Here is a 21,862-nt window from a genome sequence, read left to right as displayed (position 1 = left end):
CCAATGGGAAGCCAGCCTGAGTGACGTAAGTTCCTGTGTCTACAACTTAGAAAAGGGAAAAGGGCCAGACAAAATGTACATGTAATATGCATATGAGTGCATGCCTGCATAGCACATAGCACTCCACTTACATATGTATGAGTCCCTGCCTGCATGTGCTTACATATGATATGCATGAGTACATGCCTGTATGATACTACACTTACATATAATATGCATAAGAGTACATGCCTGTATGTACTTGCATATAAAAGCACGAGTATATGCCTATATAGAACTCCACTTACATACAATATGCATAGGAGTACATACCTCCATAGCATTCCACTTACATACAATATGCCTAGGAGTACATGCCTCCATAGCATTCCACTTACATACAATATGCATAGGAGTACATGCCTGCATGGCATTCCACTTACATACAATATGCATACATAGGAGCACATACCTTCATAGCATGCCACTTACATATAATATAATATAATAGGAGTACATGCCTGCATAGCATTCCACTTACATACAATATGCATAGGAGTACATGCCTGCATGGCATTCCACTTACATACAATATGCATAGGAGTACATGCCTGCATAGCATTCCACTTACATACAATATGCATAGGAGTACATGCTTGCATGGCATTCCACTTACATACAATATGCATACATAGGAGTACATGCCTGCATGGCATTCCACTTACATACAATATGCATAGGAGTACATGCCTGCATGGCATTCCACTTACATACAATATGCATAGGAGTACATGCCTGCATGGCATTCCACTTACATACAATATGCATACATAGGAGTACATGACTGCATAGCATTCCACTTACATACAATATGCATAGGAGTACATGCCTGCATGGCATTCCACTTACATACAATATGCATACATAGGAGTACATACATACCTTCATAGCATTCCACTTACATACAATATGCATACATGGGAGTACATGCCTGCATGGCACCGAACTCGTGTAAAATGCCAGGAAATACAAACCTCACTTTACAGGGTTAGGAAGCACACCACTGGGCATGGAGGGATGGGGAGAGGATAGCAAACAGGGGGGTGGGGGAGCTTCCAGGAGAAGACGACAATGCTCGATATTTTAATCATGGTGCTGGTTACACAGGAAACAATGTCAAAACTCATCCAACTGTGCCTGCTATGGATTGTCTCCCGTCTCACTAGGCCGTCCCCTGTTGCTGTTCAATGTGACAGTACTGAGACACACACCACATAGGTACAGAACTAGTGTTCTCACTGGACAGGGCAGATTTCCTCTTTCCACACTTAAAGGCAGCAGTGCCTTCTGCAAGGATGAAAACACTCTCACCAGGGAGCAAGCAGCCAGAACCCTCCAGGACTGCAAGAGATAAATCCCTGTCAGCTCTGTGACAGTTCATTATAGCAACTTGAACCAACAGCAGCACTTTGTGCTCAAATTTAGTGAGTATGGGCTGAGACACGTCTCCACAGTCAACACTGAGAATATCAGACAAGGGCAGGGGCCAGGGAGGAAGGATCTGGTCCGGTCAACATCCCACAGTGCTCAGCTCGGCTTCCAACCACACACGAGTGAATCTCCCACCTGTCTAGGTCCCAAAACCGCAGTCATTATGTTACAGTGCCAGGGGGACATACAGTGATGGCAGCTGCCAAGCAAGTGGCCTTGAGATGGAGAGTCCGTCTTGGACTGTCCTAGTGGTTACAATGGGGGAGAACGGAGTGGGTCTGAGGAGACACGAGAGCGGCAGCAGTGAGTACAACTGGTTCTGAGAAGGGCAGAAGGGGCCACAAGCCATCAGATGCAGAAAGACGGGTGAACAAGAAAGGGCAAGGAAACAGGTTTCCCTTAAAAAGCCTTTAGAAGAAAGTCCTGCTGATACCCGTGCAGCCTGTGGGACTCATTCAGACAGCTGATGACAAAACTATACGACAGTAAGTCTCTGCTGTTTTAAGCCACTGTTTGAGGTGATACGATACAGAAGTTATCAGAAATGAGATTCTAGAAAGCAGCCATAACCAGTCTATGCCAGTGAACCCTTCCAGCAACGTGCCTCTCTGCCAGAGTTTCCATGACTCCATTCTCAGGTCTCTTCACCTGCCAGAGTTACACCCACCTGCTTGTACCTGAGGACTCAGGATATGCTGAGGGGCTGGTAACAGGCACCTCTGTGGCTACCAGCCTTCTGGGCAACCACACCACTGTTCTTGGCTCCTTCTGCCATTTAAAATGCCACGGGTGGGCAGTATTCTAATCCCACCTTCTCTCAGGGTCTGTTCTAAGATGTCCCCGCAGTTTGGGCACACTGTAACCTTCCCCTGGAGAGTCATCATTTTTAAAACTACACTGGGCCTAATGGTGTCATTTATGTAAGTCTTAAATCCAAATTGGAACTAAAGATCCCCGAAGGGCTAAAGGAATGGTATGACAGAGAAACTCTGACGGGCTTCATTCAGTCGCTAATTACGATTATGATTAAGGCAGCAAAGGCACAATTTACCTGAGATCTGAGTGCTTTTTCAGAGTCGCCACTGCTTTCTCAGCACCGAGTCCGTCAGAAAATAAAAACCAGCAGATCAACTGCGAATAACTTTTCCTACTCCCAGTACTTTCTGCAGGCTGAGAACTGGCTAGGATCCAGATTTGGAGGGGAGGAGTTTTGGAAGAAGCATTGAGGACAGTAAGAAAAATAGACTATGGGTTAGGTGGTTTTTAAAGGTGGGTCTGCGTTGACCAGACTAGCCGTGCACCCCTGGGCTGACCAGACTAGTCTTGCACCCCTGGGCTAACCAGACCAGTCCTGTATTCCTAGGCTGACCAGACTAGTCCTGTAACCCTGGGCTGACCACAGACTAGTCCTGTACCCCTGGGCTAACCTGATTAGTCCTGCACCCCTGGGCTTAGTGACCCTCTCATTTCAACCTCCCAGCTAGTTGAAATCTGAGTGTATGCCATTGTGACCAGCTATATAAGACTTGATAACTGTTAAATTTGTAATCGTGTTGTAGCTATGTAGGAAGCCGTCTTTAAGAGACACATGCTTTGACAGGTATTAATCCTGGCACTCAGGAGGCAGAGGCAGGAGGATCAGGGTTCAGGGTCATTCTTTTTACACAGCAAGTTCAAAGCCAGCCCAGACTATACATGTCAAGGTCAAAAGGAAAGCAAGAGAGGAAGGAAAGGACTGCAGCTCTGCTCCCAGTGAGCGTCGGCATGTCTGCAGCTTATTTTCCAAGTCGTCTACCCATAACTTGTGTACCCACACGATCAGGCAAAGTAAACTCAGCAAAATATTTGTAATTATTTAAAAATAAGGGCTGGATATTGATGATGTTTAATACTAAACAACACACTGTTTGGGGATGCAAGCATATGTGCTAAAGCCATCAGGAGAAGGGGCAAAAAAAAAAAAAAAAAAAAGTCACCCAGATGAGTAGCTGTAAGGTGCCAGGCATCCATCCTATAGTTACTGAACGTGGTACATACCGTAAGTCCCTGAAAATGGGAGTGCTACAGGCAGGATCCAGGGGGCAGCACACGCACCTGACTGCACACGCACCTGACTGCACACGCACCTGACTACACATGCACCTGACTACACATGCTCCACCCACACCTGATCCCACACGCACTGGACCCCACAGGCACTGGACTCTACATGTCCACCATCCCATACAGCGGCTAAAAGGCTCCATCTGACTGTAAGTGGGTGGAGGTCTAATCTTGTTCTTCATCTGGATTTCTACATCTGGAGATGAAATGTCAAGTCCAGGATGAACTTAATAAATGTTTACTCCTCCACAGTACCACCGCGTGTCTCAAATGACCTGTTTGGGACAGGAGAATGGCAGGGCAGAGAGCCTTCATCCTAATGCCTGTGGGTTTGGTGCCCCCTGGGCCAGGTGGGTCACAAAGTGGCCACAGCCAAGAAACAATCATCAGATTCACAAACATTTAAGATAAGTAAGATCCTCACAGAGCATGGGACTCCTCCATTCTGTGTGCGTCAATGGTGTGTTTAAAACAAAGTTTAAAATCTTGTCTGACAAACTCTTAGGCAGATATAACAATTACTAGAACAATAACTTTGATCCCTCTATGGTGAAAAAAATATTACCAACTAATGGCAACTAACAGCAACACCACTTGGGAACAGCCCAAATCCCTGATCCTCTGGAGTCTAGCACACACCATCCGGAGCTCTGTCTATAGGAAGCCAGAATCTGACAGTATCGAAACAGAAGCCCTTGAACTGACTACTCTGAGAATGCAGGGCACAGTGGTGGCTCTGGAAAGCTGTCCTGGCATCAAAAGCATTTCTGTGTATTGAGGAAACTGCATTTAAAGTTCCCTGCCTCATAAAGCAGAGATTCCCAGCAACTTTCGCACCAGGGATTTTACAACAAGCAACCCTTGCTCCCCGTACAGGTCAGCCTTATAGGGCAGCATCTGAGCTGAGCCTTGCTTAGGGCGACTCCAAATAATCATTTTCCCAACACACAAAACCAGATCAAGCCGCAGAAAACAGGGGAAGGTCCTGAAAGATCTATTTCCTTGCACTGAATTAAAATATTCTTAAATAGTATTTTCAAATACAGAATAGTTATGGGAAATAGACACAGCTGACCCATGTTTTTAGGTGAGTAATTTATGAATATATAAATCTCTATTTTGCAAAATAGATATATGTCAATCTATAAACACAAAGAGTAAATACCCTCTATTACTGAATATTATCATTATAATCTCTTTGCAAGATCATTTTCCAGAGGACTGATCTACTCTCTTCTAGCCAGGATGACTGTCCTCCAGAAAGTCACCAAAGAGACCTGGGATGTGTCCTCTAGAGATGAGGGCGACCACGTTAAGATGAGGGCCTTGGGTGATACTTAACAAGGATGCCCCATAGATGTCACCGTGATGAAACAGGAAGACTCTATACTCCCCAGTCGGCTGCTGGCACTGTCACCGTCATTGTCTAGGGCATCAGTGATGGCCGACCATAGCAAGCTCTTTCTCTAGAGCTGAGAGCATAACCAAGTAGTGAAGGAGAATGACCAGGAGAAAAAAGGAAGCCAAGAGACACCAGGTTCAACTGAAGAGCCAACTCTCTCCACCCCCGAGAGCCAATGACAAGAAGTCTGCACTGCTGGAGGCCATCCCCTGAATCCACAGCTTGACAGCTGTCAAAAAATAAAAGATCTCTAGGGTGTAAAAAAAAAAAAGTTTTTCATTAAGAAAATAAAATGTCCACCTTTCCCTGGTACATTTAGGATGTGCACTACTGACTGCTTGCATCAGAAAGTCTGCTCTAGTGGAAGAGAGAGAAAATTGGTTATAGACAGCCAATAATAGTCCACAGGAAATTCCTCAAGATAATAAGATGAATTACTTAAACTAAAGCCCTGAAACGTAAAACTTGATGCAGTAACACCAAGCTGTTCTTCAGAAATCCCAAATACGGAAAGGTGGCTTTCGAAAGACCAACCCTCCCGTCTACATACACATCTGTAACTTCAGAAGTGACCTCAGTGGCAGAGCTTACCGTTCCTGAACACACTTGCGCAGGAACTAAGAGGGACCTTCAGAATGTCAGCAGCTGCCCCACAGGAAGCACTGATGGGCAGTTCCTTTGGTTGGAAGATGCTGAACTTTCTCAAAATCCTTTCCCCTGCCTCCACAATCCCACACAGTTAGCCTTGAGAGCTTCCCATCCTAACCAAGCCTTCCCCCAGTTCAGTTCTCAGTTCTGCCCCGCCTGCTTTCCCATGGCGAGACACCTGCTGCTCTTCCCCTGGCTATCACTCAGAACACACATCGTGAGGATGGAGTAAACAGGTGGGAAGGGACTCTGTGGACTGAAGCCTTCTTACAAACACCAGCAGCCTGGACCTACGGCTAACTTAAGAGCTGTGTGGATCTGGCACATAACAGTCTGTGGCCAGCAGAGTCTGCATAGTTTGCCCCTGGTCATTTAACATCCCCAGCCTTAGAAGTGAACTACTACTACCATTTGGCTTAAGCAAGCTTGATTCTAAGATCCATCAGCGCTCACTGTCTGAGTGAGAAAGGGGAAGGCCCAAGGCAAACACGTGGATTGCCAGGCTTCTGCAGCCTCTATTTCTGCTCTTTTTTTTTTTTTCCCCAAGAAGCATGCATCCTTCCTTCCTTTCCTGGTATCTATGTATCACTCCCCTGTGCTTTCCACGGACTCGGCTAGTGCTTAGGGGCTGGCTACCCACTATGTCTCTGAGGGCCCCTCATCTCTCACGACTTCTAACCATGAACAACCCCACAGCCCCATCCACAGAGAAAAAGGTCTTCCTTCATCCTCTTTTTATGGAAAATAAATGCATACAATATATTTTGATCATGTGTTCCCCTCCCCTACTCTTCTCTGGTCTTTCCCACCTCCCTACCCTCCCAACTCTCCCACCCCCACCTCCGCCAACCCCACCTCTCTACCTGCCCTGGGGTATGATTGAGATGCCCAATGCCACTATATTGGAGAAAGCTGATCTTCCCTTTGCAAGGAGGTATCAGGTGCAGATAGTTTCTTGGGGCAGGCATATTGCCCACTTCACCCTGAGAGCTGGCGACCCCTCTGGCCTAAGGTGTGCGGGTCCTGAGCATGCTCACTCCGTTTCTAATGGGTCCATAGGTGCATCGGTCCTGTAGTGAGTCATCTATATCACCTCTGGCTCTCACATCTCTGCACCTCCTCCTCTGCATGGCTACCTGGGCCTTGAGGGCAAGGTCCTCCTGTCTGAACTGCCTTCCGCTTCCCAACTACCACCCGTGTTCCTCGGCCTTTCACAGCAGAAAGTCTGGTTCCCATTAAGCTCTCTGGCTAAATTCTTCACACATCTTAGCTGTCATTCTAAAGTACCTCTGATGGCACCTTCTAAGCAACCCTTCCTCTCTCAGAGCCCAGGACCCTCCATGACTTGGCTACTCCTTACATCCCTGGCTCTTTTCTAACATGGACACTCTTTCATGAGTCTAAACACGAGCACCCTGGTAGGGCATCCACCAGCATGGCTCTCTCCAGTGTTGGACACCATCTCCCCTAGACTAACTAGTAACCCCATCAATTCCCATGGTGGGCTCCGCAACACCCTTCCCGGGGTTGCCCCTTCCAGTACTTTCTGGACCACTGCTCTTGAGCTATGTATAGATGCTGCTGCAGAACTTTCCAGTGTAGAGCTTGGTGTGGTGACACACATGTCATGCCAGCACTGGAGAGGCAAAGTCAGGAGGAGGAGGAAGGTGGGTTCCAGGTCAGCTGGGACTCCACTGGAAACTCGACTTCCTCGGAAACCAATAACCAAACCAACAACACAGCTTCTCAGAGTCCATTGAGTAAAGAGGAATGCCAAAGGCCTCAAGGCTCTCAAGAGTTCAACCTTGCCTCCCAACCCAGCAGTTTATAGTCTGGGGTTTCTAATTTCTGTGTTCTGTCTCTAGAATGCTGAGTTGGGAGGCACTTCTGAGTGCCTTCTGACTAGAACACCCTGCCCTAACCAGTCCTAACCCCTGTCCACTTGACTGACCTCCCAGGCATCTTCACTTCCGAGTTCAACACTCAAGTCCTCCTTAGAGCTTCCCCTACAGTCTCCATGTCCATTCGAGCCCTCTATGCTAACAAGGCCTTCACGGCTGTCTACTGAAAGCTGCCCACACATGGCTCCAGGGTGGGTAGTAGGCTGAGACGGGCCCTTGTTCTTGGTCAAGTACTACTTGGGTGTTTCAAGTCCTAGAGCATTCCCCTGCAGAGATGAAGCACTATTTCACATGCTAATTCTCTGGAGCACACAGAGCCTTGTCTGGGCAGAAGTCTCAGGGTCGTGAACAATAGAAATGTCCCATCAACCAGACCATTATAAAGGCTACAAAATGGCAAGGCATAGAAGTTCGGAGTAAGCAGGATGTGAGGTAGTCCTTCAATTCCTGCATTAATTTCTAAAGGTGTGGTTTTTTTTTTTTAAACTGGCTCTTAAACTTAACAACACTTAAGAGTTTCGATGGACCAAATATTAACCAGCCTCCAACGATGGCAGCTGACTTAAAAATAGCCCTTGACCTGGAAATATAGGTGTGTTCAAATACACACCCTGATAAGAAAGGACACAGAGAGGATGCAGCTCAGAGTCTGAAGGCTCTGAAAGTCAAGGGCTCCTTGAGAAGGGACTCCAGAACCACAGGGATATTTCAGCACAGTTTGAACATGCTCACCCTCTTCTAAGAAACATTGACAAAACCAGTCGCAGATGCAACACACTGCATTTGGAAAAGCCACATCCACCGAGATGTGAGACCGACTCAGTGACAGCCAGCAGTGCAGCATTTACAAACAAACAAACAAGCCGGTGGGGTAAGCAAGTCACCGAGGGATCAGGCTAATGAGTCAAGACACCACAGAAGCTGTTCCTAATTTAAATACATCCTGGTGCTTAAAAATAAGACGTTACACTCAAAAGCCGGTTTGTGCGCCGTTTCCCCATTTCCAGAACATGTTTTTTCTTAATAAAAGCTCGTTAGCTTCCTCCAGTTAAGGAAGTCGACATGAGGAGGCTGGTATTTCCTTGATTCTAAAGGATACCAGGGCTAAAACAAAATCCCAACCTAATTAATTCTATTTTGGGTCTGGTTTCCAAGGCACTCTTCACGGAGCTGCTCTCAGCCCATGGCTTTCCGTTTTTCAACCTTCCACAGCTGGAAAGTGTGTTTATTCTGTGTCACTCCTCGGCAGCACAAATGTTTCCCAGACTCTCATCTTAACTCCCTATCCATCAGGAACAGGGAAGAAGCTGTGGTTCTAAAATCACGTATTTATTGCTAACCATATTGTTGCGGCAGCACAGATTTGTAACTCAAGCTCTATCAAGTTCATCTGTGTAAGTTTTGGGAGGAACTTCCCCCTCAGTCACACTGCCAGAGAGCGTCAGAACAGCAAAAGGCAAAAGACAGAAAACAGAGAAGTTAGTTCCACTACCAAAAGGCAGAGAACTTGACCTTGGGCAACGCAAGTCCATTTGGGTTGTCTGTCTTTTGTGTCTGTTTGAGCCCCGGGCCAACCTTGAGCTGACTACAAAGCTGAGAATGATCTTGGCAGTCCTTGCCTCCACACCTACCCCCAAGTGCTGGGATGACGGCAGATACCACCACACTACATTCCACAAAACAGAAATCCAAGAATGATTCAAAAGTTTTGAGTCTCTCAAGCGAAGAGGAATTCTGTAAGCAAACTCGTATAGCAAATCTATTCTCTGGCCCAATTTCATAATCTACCAAGCTCATGCAGCCATAAAACTTTTATTATTTTTCCTCCTAAGTTCTTACTGGCACTGGTTTATCAGAAAACACACCTAAACGTTTGACTCTTCCTAGCTTCAATTATAATAGTGACCGTACATATCCGCATATTTTAAAATATGAAGCAAAGTTCATCTATTTTAAAGCGGGGGAGGAGTGGCGTGCTAAAAGTCTGGAATTAGCCTGTTCGGTTAAATGAAATCCACCGATGGGACAACTGCCTGGTTTGAGGCGCACTTACATGTTCCCCATATATGACAGCCTCAACCCTCCGAAATCTATCAGCCAGAAAAAAAGAACAGAGAAACGAAAGCGCAGCTTGGAGGAGCTCCAGAAGCCGGTCTGCGCCAGGCTCCAATGACAGGCTAGGACCCAAGGTGCCCGTCTTAAGTTTACTCCCAACTTTGTCGCCCTACCAAGGAAAGGCGAGAGAGGTGACAGCCACTAGACAGCCAGAGCGCCTGCGGGGACGGGTTCCATCCTGACCCCAGAACCAGGAGATCCGGGAAAGAAGCTAGAGTGCAGTCCGGTTCCGGAACGGCGGCCCGGCCGCGCACGCCCCGGGACAGAGGACGAGCAGGACCCCCCACGACACGCCCGCTCCAGGGGCGCGGCCCGGCCCCGCCGCACTCACTCACTTTGTCGCTGGTGCTCTCGGTTTCGTGGTCACCGCCGGCCGCCTCTCCCTCGCGGGGTGGCGGCGCCCCCGCTCCCCCAGGGCCGGGGCAGCCCCCGCGGTGCCGCAGCTCCAGCATGTCCCGCTCCCGCGTCGCTGGGCTGGCGTCGTCTAGCGCCCCGCCACCGCGGAGCCGCGCCGGGTCACCCCCAGAACGGCATCAACGAGCGAGCGCTCGAGGCCGCCGGCAGGGTGTGCGGACCGGCGCGGGCGGGGACGCGGCGCCGTTGCCAGGTGCGCCGTTCCACGCACTGGCCCCAGGGGGCGGAGGAGCAGCACGGCCCTCCCTCGCGCCTCGCGACCGCGCCACCCGGCCCGCCCCACCTTCCCGCCGCCGAGCTCCCGCAGCGCGGTCACGCGCCGCAGGCCCCGCCCCGCTCGCCCCTCCGCGCTGCACTGCGGTGCCCGAGGCCCCGCCCCGGGCGATGACGTCAATGCTCGGGCCCTGCCCCGGCTCCCTGGGCAGGTGGGGGCACGGAAAGGTACGCGAACGGCCGAGGACGAGGGACGAGCCAGGGACGGAGGAACGCGGGGGCGAGCCTGGGCGCCGCCGGGAAGTCCTCCTTGGCGCAGGGATGTCAGGCGGAGTTCAACTGACTCCTCCAAGGGACTCGGCCCTGCTTGACACGCCGCAGCGTGGCGGAGCGTCGCAGGCGTCCCCAAGCAGAAACTTGCTGGGCAGGACAGACCCGTTGGCTCTGCGTTCCAGCCAGTGCTTAACCTCCCTGGTGCCTGGGGATGAGTTGGCCAACAGTTTCAATATCGTACCCAGGTTCTGTACTGGGGAAACTCGGGGTTTTGAGTCTCTCAGAGAGTTTCTACCATAGGATCCACAGACAGCCTTTGATGCCCTAGGGCGCCGCTGCGGGGTACCTCTCTGAAAGACAAGGACCTTGGGACGCTAAAGGTGGAACAGGATGGACACATGATCTGGTTTAACTCTAGTCTAATCCTGTTAGCAGGTGCTTAGGGGGTTTTTTCACACATATTTGCGAGCTGGTCCTTAAAGGCCAAAGACACACATCCGTAATTCACACAAACCAGACAGAGGAGCACCTTTATTGTAATAAATCAACAATTTATCAGGTCATTACTAAAAATAAGTAATATGTTGTCCTTAAAGCCTCATAACTAACCAGCAAAACCAAACGTCAGAGGAGGATGCAATGAAAAACAGTAGACTCAGGTAGAGAGACACTTGCAGCCAAAACTGATAACCGGAATTCAATCCCCAACATGATGGACATAGAGAACTGCCTCCAGAAAGCTGTCCTCTGATCTCCACGCTGACACCCACACATATAAATAGATAAATATCATTTAAAACTAATGGAAGATATGAGATGGACGTGGTGTGGGTTTTCCATAAGGAACGGAAGACTGCTAGTAATTAGGTCAATTGATCTACATTGTTTTGGAGGGCCAGAGAAAAAGTACTTCTGGATACAAAGATAAAATGACCGTGGGGGTGGGGGGTGGGGGAGTAAGGGGTGGGGACCACAGAGGCTGGAATGGGTTGGCTCTGGCTGTTGATCCTACCCAGCAGAAAGGACCAGAGTTCCTTTCAACTTTCTTCCAGGAAGTTGAGGAGCCAGTGTTCTAACCCCCGTGGTGCCAATTATCTCCATGGCCTCTAGTAAGCAGGTAAGCCTATGTCCCCATCAGTGAAAGGAATAACAAGGAGGTTAGCCTCTCTTTTAGCTGTTCTGGTGCTTGTGTCAGAGGTGTCAGTGTCAGACTCACAGGCACAGGGAGGTAGCTCAGCACTTCTCCCTCCCTCCCTCTCCCTCCCACAGACAACCTCTAGGTTTTCTTCCTTTTCTTTCTTCTCCCTTTGGGGTGGTAGAGGAGGAAAGCCTGCTGAGGCAAGAGGAAACCGGAGAAGTCAGTCAGAGTAACAGAAGAAGTAGTACTCCTCCACCCAGGGAGGAGGGAGAGAACAGAGCCATCACCGTGCTCCCACCCTTCCTGAAGTTTGCCACTCCCTGTAGTTCAGCTGAGATGGTGATTTATTTTTGTCTTCATTATAGTTATTGATGCTCACTGAATGATCAATGGAACCACAGGCTTGCCACAGAGCCAGCCCCTACCCTCAGAACAGTCAGCAGTGCTTGTTGAAGAAGTGAATGAAGAAACAAATGGGTGGAGATCTATAGCCTGATGGGAAATTATTTGGCCTTTATGCTTTGTGTTTTATGTTTTGACTTACATGGTGCGATGTAACTATTCTTGGTTGTTAACTTGACTACATCTGGAATTAACTAAAACCCTGTGAGGGATTTTTTTCTCGACTGGATCATTTGAGGTAGGAAGACCCACCTGAAATCTGGGTCACACACTCTGGTAGCAGCCTCCATAAAGAACATGGAAAAAGTGAGCTGTTTGCTTGCTTGCTTGCCCTTGCCCTCCATGGCAAGTTCCCTTTCTTCACTGTATCAGAACCCACTTCTTTGGAATTCCTGGGTATACTGGAGACCAGCTGAGACTTCCAGCCTCATGATCTGGATGACTTTTGTATGGGTGGACTTCCCATCAGGAGACAGTCATTGTTGGAATATTCAGAATGCAACCTGTAAGCCAACTCGAATAAATTTCATTTAAGTAGATATGTAGACTGATGATAGATAGGTATGATAGGTAGGTAGGTAGGTAGGTAGGTAGGTAGATAGATAGATAGATAGATAGGTAAATAGATAGATAGGTAAATAGATAATAGGTAGATTCATTCAATCAGTGCTGTGTCTCTAAAGAACTCTGGCTAATTCATATAGGTATCTGCTTTTCTTCAGTTTTCACTTTACCTGTAAAAAGAGATTAACATGTGTTGAAAGAAGTTCTAGTAATGATTTTATATTTACCTAGAAAGTATCACACCACCACACCCTGTGTTTGCAGACTTTTCTCAGTGTCTCCCCACCACCACCTTTTTCTTTCCATCTTTCATTTTTCTTCACGTATTGCATCTGTGGTCGATGACACAAATCTGACATTTAATGACTCCCAAGCCTCCTCTGTCAGTTTTACTACAGTTTGCTCTGCCAGAGGGCTCCAGGAATCCCGGAGTACATGGGAGACACTGGGCCAAGACACACTTCTTGGCTAGTTTGAAGAGTTTCCACTACAGTGGGCTTGGAATTTCTTAGCTTTTAGCAAGGGGTTTGCTGAGGAGTGTGGAAACAAGGAGTGATGTTGTTGTTTATATGGTATCTATCTTAGTTTTTTTATTTATATGGTATCTATCTTAGTTTGTTATTTATATGGTATCTGTCTTAGTTTGTTATTTATCTGGTATCTGTCTCAGTTTGTTAGTTATGTGGTATCTATCTTAGTTTGGGTTTAACTTACCCAATCACTCACAATGACAGGAGCAGGTGAGGCAGTCACCTGCTACCCTACCCCTAGAACTGCCTCCCAAGGTACCCAGACTGGGGCAAGTCCCTCTCTTAGGTGAGAATCTGAGCTTGCTTTCCACAACGAAGGTTCTGAGGTACTTGGCAGTACCATTCCCAGCTTGCCAAGGGAAGAAAACCTCTGCCTTGCCAAGTGCTTCTGGTTGCCTGGATACTCTTCCTATAGCTTCTGTGACTCAACCCCAGCTTCAGCGACATCCCTTTCAGCTCTCTCTATAAGTTGGAAGTAAGCATTTCCGATTTAAGAGAGAAGGAGGTAAACACGGGCAGGCAGAGGGAGGGAGGTTAAATAACCATGTAGGTGGCAAAAGAAAAAAAAAAGCCACAGGAAATCATATGATCAACTGCTCACCAAAAAAAGAAAAGAAACATAATGTGTGTAATCCAGGATATAAATATGTATATATAGTTTTAATGAACTTTACTCATCTAAACTTGCAGTGATCCCTTCAAAAGCCTTTGCAAAAGAACAGCCCCCATAGGCTTGTAGATTTGAAAGCTTGATCACCAGGGAGCGGCACTACTTGAAAGCCTCAGGCAGTGTGGTCTTCTCGTTGGCAGAAGTACATCACTGGGCTTTGAGGTTTCAAGGGCCCAAGCCAGGCCTAGTGGCTCTCTCCTCTTCCTGCTGCCTGCTGATCCACCTGTAGTACTCTTAGCTACTGTCTCCAGCACCATGTCTGCCTGCATGCCACCATGCTTCCCACCATGATGATAATGGAGCAAACCTCTGAAACGGCAAGCAAACCCCAATCCAATTCTCTCTCTCTCTCTCTCATAAGAGATGTCATGGCCATGGTATCTCTTTGCAGCGGTGGAACACTAAGACAGACCACTGAAGAAAACCCCAAGATCTGACAGGAGGAGCCCTCTTTTGAGTTGTTGGCCAGGGCTGTCTAAGAGGCCCCAAATTATATAGTCCATCACTTTTGCCCCAGGTTACCCCCTAGAGGTGAAAAGGAAGTCCCTATTGCCGAAGACACCATGTACTTCAGAAAGAGGGCCCAGAGTCCCTGTCGCTAGAACTAACCTGAGTGGTTCCTCCCTGAGAACTAGGCATCAAAAGGCACCATTTAAGCCTTTACCTAAGACGAAAGACGAACAACAGTCCTACTCTGCTATGATACCTATGAACTATGTCAATAACCACCCCACCAGAGTGCAGTATGGCACTCATAACTTGGCAGTAACCAACTGGCCTCTACTTGGATTTAAGGTCTGCACAACAAGAGAGATTCCATGCCTGGTACTGAAAACCTACCTGATTGATCAGTGCTAGTGAAATCATGGTTATTGGAGGAGAATCTACAACCACTGATTGATTAGACCAGCATAATCCTCAACAGTAACCTACAAACACCTTTATACCCACATACAAGTGTGGCCTTCGCCCTTCATCAAGGATATGTCTCTTTGCAACCGAACACGACCACTACAGGATAACACAACCAGTCAGGAATGGAGAATCTTAGAGCCCTGTCACAATGGATACATCCACACTTGACGCTCAGGGACATGGTGGAAGAGAAACAGGAAAATTGTAAGAGTCAAAGCTCAGAAAGTTTCCTGGAAGATGGTGTCTCCTAGTAACACCAAAAGCTACATCCATAAAGTTTCACCAACATGACTGTCCAAATGTGAGCTGAGCAAGGAAGATAGCAACGAACATGCCATATGGCGCAGGGAAAAGCCCACAAGGCCTCAGCCCTACAGAGAGAACTACAGGCAACCGAATAAGCTGGGAGCAGGAGAGGTGGTCCTCCCTCCCCAGGGAAGAGTCCTCCCCAGGGAAGAGTCCTCCCCAGGGAAGAGCCCACCAATTGGCTGTCTAGTGCCAAACAGTCAGCCCTGAAAATTAACATTATATGGATCAGACAGGTTATATTTAGGAATATTTATGCATCTACAAGTACATATATGCATGCAATAATAACTAGTAAAAACAAGAAGGCCATGAATTTGAAAGAAAGCAGGGGTAGGGCTTTATATGGGAAGGTCTGGAAGGAGGAAGGGAAGGAAGAAATAAAATACAACCTCAAAAATAAAAAGATAAAATAAATTAGTAAAAACCAAACACACCAATCCTGATTCAGGCCTATCCATGAAGCATCTCCTAGGAAATGAAGGGCAATCGATGTTCACAACACTCTCACTCTTAAGTAAATTGTTCAGGAAAACAGTGGTCAGGTGTGTGTGCTACGGCGAGGTCCCAAGGGTAGGGGCAATGGGTGCCTAGGAGCATAGAGAGCTCAGGGTCTCCAAGATTTGCCCCCAGTTACCAACGTGCTCATCAAGCATGGCTGAAGGCATACCCTACCCATCCAAAGCACAAGTGACAACTCTCTAGGTGACACATTACAGAGCCCCTTGACACACACCATTGCGCTTCCTCTGCTTCACCTGTAAGACACATTACAGTTATTCCAATGTTACAAGAAAAAAGTCAGAGGGGAAAAGTCAGGGTGATAGGTTTCTAGAGATTTTGTGTTGACACCTAAGGGTGAGGGTGGGAGGGGATGGGTGGGGGGGTGTAGGTGTGTGTGTGGGGGTGTGGTATGGTGGGGAGGTAGGAGGAGCTGGGGGTGGGTATGTGTAGGTATGTAGGAGGGCATAGGGGATGGGTATATGGGGAGGTGGGAGGGGTGGGGAGGTGGGGGGTAGGGTGTGGGGATGTGTGTGTGCATGCGTGTGCGTGTGTGTGTATGTGTGTGTATGTGCGCCTGCCTTTGTTTTGTTGTTGCCGTTTTGAGACAGGAACTCACTGTGAAGCCCAGATAGAACTTGAACTCACTATGTAGCTCCTGCTAGTCAGAAAGTCTAGTCTCCTTCCTCAGCCTCACCTCATGCTGGGACCAGGAGTGTGTGCAGTACCAGGCTTGACAGCTCTGTGTCCCTAATTAGGTTCTGCCGGGTTCAGGTGAACAAATACAAAATGGCAGATACAGGTGACAGCAGGAAGGGTGCTTTTAAAGGGTGGGCTACTTAACTGTAGGTTTCCTCACACAGTTGGTAGAAGGTGCACATTGTGAGCAAAGATAAATGTTTTATACTTTTAAATATACACTGTACGAGTGACTGTATGCTTGCCTTTGTTGTAAAAACTGTGTGAGTTGGGGAGCCAGCGTGATGCAAATCCCAGCTCTGCCCCCTCCTCCAGCTTTGATTGAATAGCTAAAACCTCTCTGTACTCAAGTGTCTGTGTGTTTAGTAAAATGGAGCCATTACTTCCTTCACCATCTACAAGTACATATATGAAGAATAAACTGGCTAGTACGTGCACCCTCCTGAGAGCACGCCTGCCCATAGAGGAGGAGCATGCGAGTGTGGCCTGTTATTATTTGTCATATTCTTAAAATTCCATATTTCTCAAAGAGAACGATATCTAATCATTAAAGCCACTGCCATACCCCAGATGACCTTGAAGGAAGGACATACTAACCGCGCTTCCATGGGGCAGGTGGAAAGTGAAACACCAGGTAGGATGACTTTGCAAACAAAGTACAAAGAAGTCAGCAGCTCACCCAAAGAATGCTGCCCTGTCCCTGAGAGCAGGCAAACAGAGCACAAACAGAGCTCCGCTAACCGGAACCAGTGTGTCCCTGGCATACACAGTGTGCTGGCTGGAACGTCTTACACTTAAGCCCCTTGCTGCTTCCCACAATCCCTAGGAAAAGCATGCTCTGGTCATTTCTTGGTAAAGGAGATGGCAGACACTTTGTGTACATTTACAATTTGTAGTTTTAAAGGAGTGTGACTTAATCATGACTCTCCTTTGACAATTGGTAAGAGCACACTTTAGGCAGAAATAAAAGTTGTGTGCTTTTAAATAAGCACAAAAAAAGTGGATATATACATGCCTCTGATACTGTGTGGTCGGGTGTTTAGCTCTTCAAATACAGGTGGACTTAATGTCTTTTGGAAACTGGACGAAGTAAATAATTACTGTTGGGAAGCTTGGATCACAGCCAGGCATGGAACATACCTACAATCCTAGCACCTGGGATGCAGAGACAGGAGGATCACTGTGAGTTGGAAGCCAAGCAATTAATTCATAATTCCAGGCCAGCCTGGAATACAAATGACTGAGATACTGTTCCCCCAAAACAAAACTAAACAAACAGCAAAGGCAAAGGTCAAGCCAAATACAAACAAAATCAGGGCTGAGTCAACAAATCTCTGCAGACTAAATCAATTAGCTCTTGTTCAACAAGCTGCTGGACTCCACAGGTAAGGAGGTTCCTAAGTTCAGAGACAGAAACTGACCCTGGTTGATCCTGTTAAGAAAATATTCCACCACCATCCTGTTAGCCATCACTCAGGTTTGCATTCAGACTCTCAAAGGTCTGTGTGTTGAAGGCTTGATTGGCAGCCCCTGGTGTTGTTGGTAGGTGGTGGAACCTTTAAGAGAGGGGGCAATAGAAGGGTGTCAGATCCCTGGGACCATGCTCTGAGACCACAGCCCTTCCTCCTCCTCCTCCTCCCTTCTCTTCCTCCTGCTCCTCCCCTCTCCTGTTCCTCCTCCTCCTCTTTCTCCTTCCTTCCTTCCTTCCTCCCTTCCTTCCTTCCCTCTCTTTCCTCTATTTTCTGTTTCTCCTCATTGCTTCTCTCTCCTCTCTTCTCCCTGGCCCCTTCTCAACCACCAGAGAGCAAGGAGCAGGTTCCTCCTACAGTCCCCTGGATGCTTTCCTCCTTATAGGCCTAAATAAAGAGGCTGAGCTACCATGAGCAGAAATCTCTGAAACGTGAGGGGAAACCACTCTCTCCTACTTTTATCACGATTTTCTCATGGCATTGGAAACCTAACACAGAACATGAAAACATGGTACAATCTCTAAGTGATTTCACTGAGCCATTCAAATACTGCATTGTCAAAATAGATTACTGTTGGATAGTGTACTGGCTAGTTTTGTGTCAACTTGACACAGCTGGAGTTATCACAGAGAAAGGAGCTTCAGTTGAGGAAATGTCTCCATGAGATCCAACTGTAAGGCATTTTCTCAATTAGTGATCAAGGGGGAAAGGCCCCTTGTGGGTGGGACCATCTCTGGGCTGGTAGTCTTGGGTTCTATAAGAGAGCAGGCTGAGCAAGCCAGATGAGGCAAGCCAGTAAAGAACATCCCTCCATGGCCTCTGCATCAGCTCCTGCTCCCTGACCTGCTTGAGTTCCAGTCCTGACTTCCTTTGGTGATGAACAGCAATGTGGAAGTGTAAGCCGAAAAAACCCTTTCCTCCCCAACTTGCTTCTTGGTCATGATGTTTGTGCAGGAATAGAAACCCTGACTAAGACAGATAGGAAGATCACAAATCTTGGATTTTTTCCAGACTGTTCTAATTACACACATTTTAAAAAGTACAACCTGTTTATTAAATGTGTAAGCATACATGATTAAGATTTTTAAAATAATGAGAAACTTTCACATCGACATATTATCATACACCAAAAAATCCTCAGTTAGACTATATAAAGCCTCAGCTTTGGTTGGGAAAATATAGTTATCATAATGTTAAAAAATGACTACATCAATGGCTGGAAAGATAGCTCAGCGGTGAAGGGGCTTTTCCAAGGACCTGAGTTTGGTTCCTATCATTAGCACGAGGCAGCTCACCATAGCCTGAGTCTCCATCTCCAAAAAAATCTAATGACTTCTTATAGCCTTTGCAAGCACCTGAACAGTGCACATACCCACACACAGATATGTAAACATTAAACAATTAAAAATAAATCATTAAAAATACTGCATTAGTGAATGTTTTATTTTTGTACATTACAAAACATGCCTACATCATACATTTCTTACATAACCTGTTGTCTGGCAGCCCTTTTTTCCCACACAGTTTAACCCACTGAAAATATCTAGCCATATTTTAGAGATTTTACTGATTTCTTCCTCCTCAAACCAACATTAATAGCACAAATATTTACAGAGAGTAAGTTGATCGCATCCAACCCCATAACAACAATTTACTTATTCACTGTGTGATGTGTTTTGCTGCACTTACTCAGGAAAGATTGATGCCTGTAGTTGCTAAAAGGACCCAGATGCTCCAGTGTGGACTCCAGACACTTGGGAAGAGACCAAAGCAGAAAACCAATGAGTAACTTGGTGGAACAGGAATGATTGCTAAACTAAACTGCTCAAGAGTTTCAATTGGTTCTCATTTTGCAACAGTAGGCTTTGTTTTGCTTCTCACTTTTGTTAACTGCACTGATTTAAATGTCACTTTTGTCTCCTCCGATGAAGTGATGAGAACCGTACCCAAGCTGTGCGAATACACGAATACACAGTTTGGGCTGAGCCCAGAGCGTTTGCTTCTCTGTACTAACGATCCCGAGGCCAAGGCCTGGAAGCTTCTACCCTCTGTACAGTCTAACCTCCCAAACTGACTGATTCAATCTGGCTCCGGCTTTTGACTGAATTGCTTTGCCTGGCCTCAAGCTAACTGTCAATCCGTTCTAATCTACTGGCTCCTTCTCATTCCCTGGCTCATTCTGTCTTCACCTGTGTCTAGCTTGTTCTCTCTGTAACCCATTCCTGTAAAAATGTCCTGGTAAAATTGCCGTAACATACACACCACCCACCACATTGTCTCCCCATCCCCTGCCTCTCTCTCCACTCTTAAGTAGTCCCTCTTTCTCTGCTATTTTCCTGTGAGTTGGGTATATCCTCTCTCTGACTCATTCTATCAAAATTTTCTCTGATTCATCACTTTTTCTGCCCCTCAATTAGACATCACTTTCAAAGATGACTGCTTCCTCCTGCAAACTAAATTTACCTTCACTGTTAAGGATTAGAGGTGTGTGTCTGTAATTCCAAACAGATACTGTAATCTAGGGCGTGCCTGAATTCCTGCCGGATGTGATCCCTCACCAGAGCAGATGTGTTGCTGGATTAAAGCTCCTCCACACACTACAGCAGCCAACATCTGGTATTTGTAAGTACGTTACCACTCTGTTTAGAGAACAAATGTGCTCTTATTAGGTTTTGTCAAGTTATTCTCAGTATGTTTGAGGAAGAGATTAGTGATGCTGTAAAGAGATTTTATACAAGGATTTTCAGAGATTTCCAGAAGGTGAACGTTTGGAGTTGCCCTCACCAGGAAAGCAGATCAAGTCTGCCTTGCTGCCTGACAATCTTGTCAAGAGGAAAAGTGACAAGTATCTGTGAGCTATTCCACTATATACATTGTGTACACTGAAGAATTATTCACATCTATGGGGTCATTAGCAAATATTTAGAAAGATGCTTCACACGTTTCAAAATGCAAAGAATGATCATAAACATGACAAAGGGAGGGAAATTTGACCAAGTTATGAAAACAGGCAAAAGAGGTTTCTGACTGTCCTTCCAGTGGGCTTTGGGCATGCCCAGTAGGCTCACTATATAAGTGCACGTTTTAAAATTACTTTTCACCAGGGGGTGATGGCACATGCCTTTAATCCAAATCCCAGCACTTGGGAGGCAGAGGCAGGCAGATTTCTGAGTTCAAGGCCAGCCTGGTCTACAGAGTGAGTTCCAGGACAGCCAGGGCTACACAGAGAAACCCTGTCTCGAAAAAAAAAAATGACTTTTCTGTGTTTATTCTTTTATTTTTAATTTTAATCTTTACACTACATCCCAACCATAGTTTCTGTTACCTCCACTCCACTACTCCCAGTCCCAACTGCAGATCCACTCCTCTATTTCAAAGAAGAAGGGGGGAGGGGGGAGGGGGAGGAGGAGGGAGAGGAGGAGGAGGAGGAGGAGGAAGAGGAAGAGGAAGAGGAAGAGGAAGAGGAAGAAGAAGAAGAAGAAGAAGAAGAAGAAGAAGAAGAAGAAGAAGAAGAAGAAGAAAGACTTCTCAGAAGTATCAAACAAACATAGTATAAGAAATTACAATGAGAATGGGCACAAACCCTTATATGAAGGCTGGATGAGGTAACCCAGTAGGAAGAAAAGTGTCTAAGGACAGGCAAAAAGTTTCAGAGATACTCTATACTCGCACTGTTAGGAGTCCTACAAGAACACCAAGCTACACAACCATAATGCAGAGGACATAGCTCAGATCCATACAGGGTCTGTTTTGTTGCTTCAGGCTATGTGAGCCCCTCTGAGCCCTGCTTAGTTGATTCTGTGGGCCTTGCTCTCATGGTGACCTCAACCTCTCTGGTTCCTGCAGTCCTTCCTTCCCCTTTTCTGTGGGGGTTCCCCTGGCTTCATCTAACACTTGGCTGTGGGTCTTTGCATCTGCTCCCATTGGTTGCTGGACAATACCTCTCTGATGACAACTGGACTAAGCTCTGATCTATGAGTCTAGCATAATCATTAGGAACCATTTCATTGACTTTTTTTTTTTTTTTTTTTGGCTAGTCATAGGGTATCTGAACTGCCCAGTCTCTGGTTCCTGGCTATCCATGCAGTGTCAGACATGGGCTCCCTCTTATGGTATGGAGCCTCAAGTT

General features: G+C 46.8%; 2 protein-coding genes and 1 long non-coding RNA gene across 10 annotated transcripts in view; 1 reads left to right on the top strand and 2 right to left on the bottom strand.

Annotated features, from left to right (window-relative positions):
* Positions 1 to 10,371, bottom strand: part of Cds1 (CDP-diacylglycerol synthase 1) — a 58,766-nt gene extending 48,395 nt beyond the window's left edge. For 2 of the 3 annotated variants that reach the window (XM_006535263.3, XM_006535264.2), the window contains exon 1: positions 9,975 to 10,371. In XM_006535263.3, coding sequence (XP_006535326.1) covers positions 9,975 to 10,091 — 117 coding nt within the window. In that variant the 5' untranslated portion in view covers positions 10,092 to 10,371. The remainder of the gene's footprint in view (positions 1 to 9,974) is intronic. The other variant, NM_173370.3, reaches the window with a different exon arrangement.
* Gm42134 (predicted gene, 42134) overlaps positions 10,052 to 21,862 on the top strand; it is a 42,314-nt gene continuing 30,503 nt past the window's right edge. For 2 of the 6 annotated variants that reach the window (XR_003955947.1, XR_880489.2), the window contains exons 1-2: positions 10,201 to 10,494; positions 11,592 to 11,656. Coding sequence is in view for 3 of the 6 variants with exons in the window: in XM_030255009.1 (XP_030110869.1) it covers positions 10,090 to 10,784; positions 11,592 to 11,649 (753 nt within the window). In the remaining 3 variants the exon portion in view is untranslated. Of the gene's footprint in view, positions 10,785 to 11,591; positions 12,390 to 21,862 lie in introns of those variants that run through there. The other 4 variants (XM_030255009.1, XR_003955946.1, XM_030255010.1 and 1 more) reach the window with 4 other exon arrangements.
* The window catches only part of 9430085M18Rik, a 59,683-nt gene continuing 50,053 nt past the window's right edge, over positions 12,233 to 21,862 (bottom strand). Inside the window, exon 3 of the long non-coding RNA XR_001785073.2 lies at positions 12,233 to 12,813. This is a non-coding gene — a long non-coding RNA (RIKEN cDNA 9430085M18 gene). The remainder of the gene's footprint in view (positions 12,814 to 21,862) is intronic.

This window comes from Mus musculus, chromosome 5 (genome assembly GCF_000001635.26).
Source record: "Mus musculus strain C57BL/6J chromosome 5, GRCm38.p6 C57BL/6J".
Classification (NCBI taxonomy): domain Eukaryota; kingdom Metazoa; phylum Chordata; class Mammalia; order Rodentia; family Muridae; genus Mus; species Mus musculus.
The sequence above is the reverse complement of the archived record's forward strand: the minus strand, read 5'-3'. Positions and strand labels throughout refer to the sequence as shown.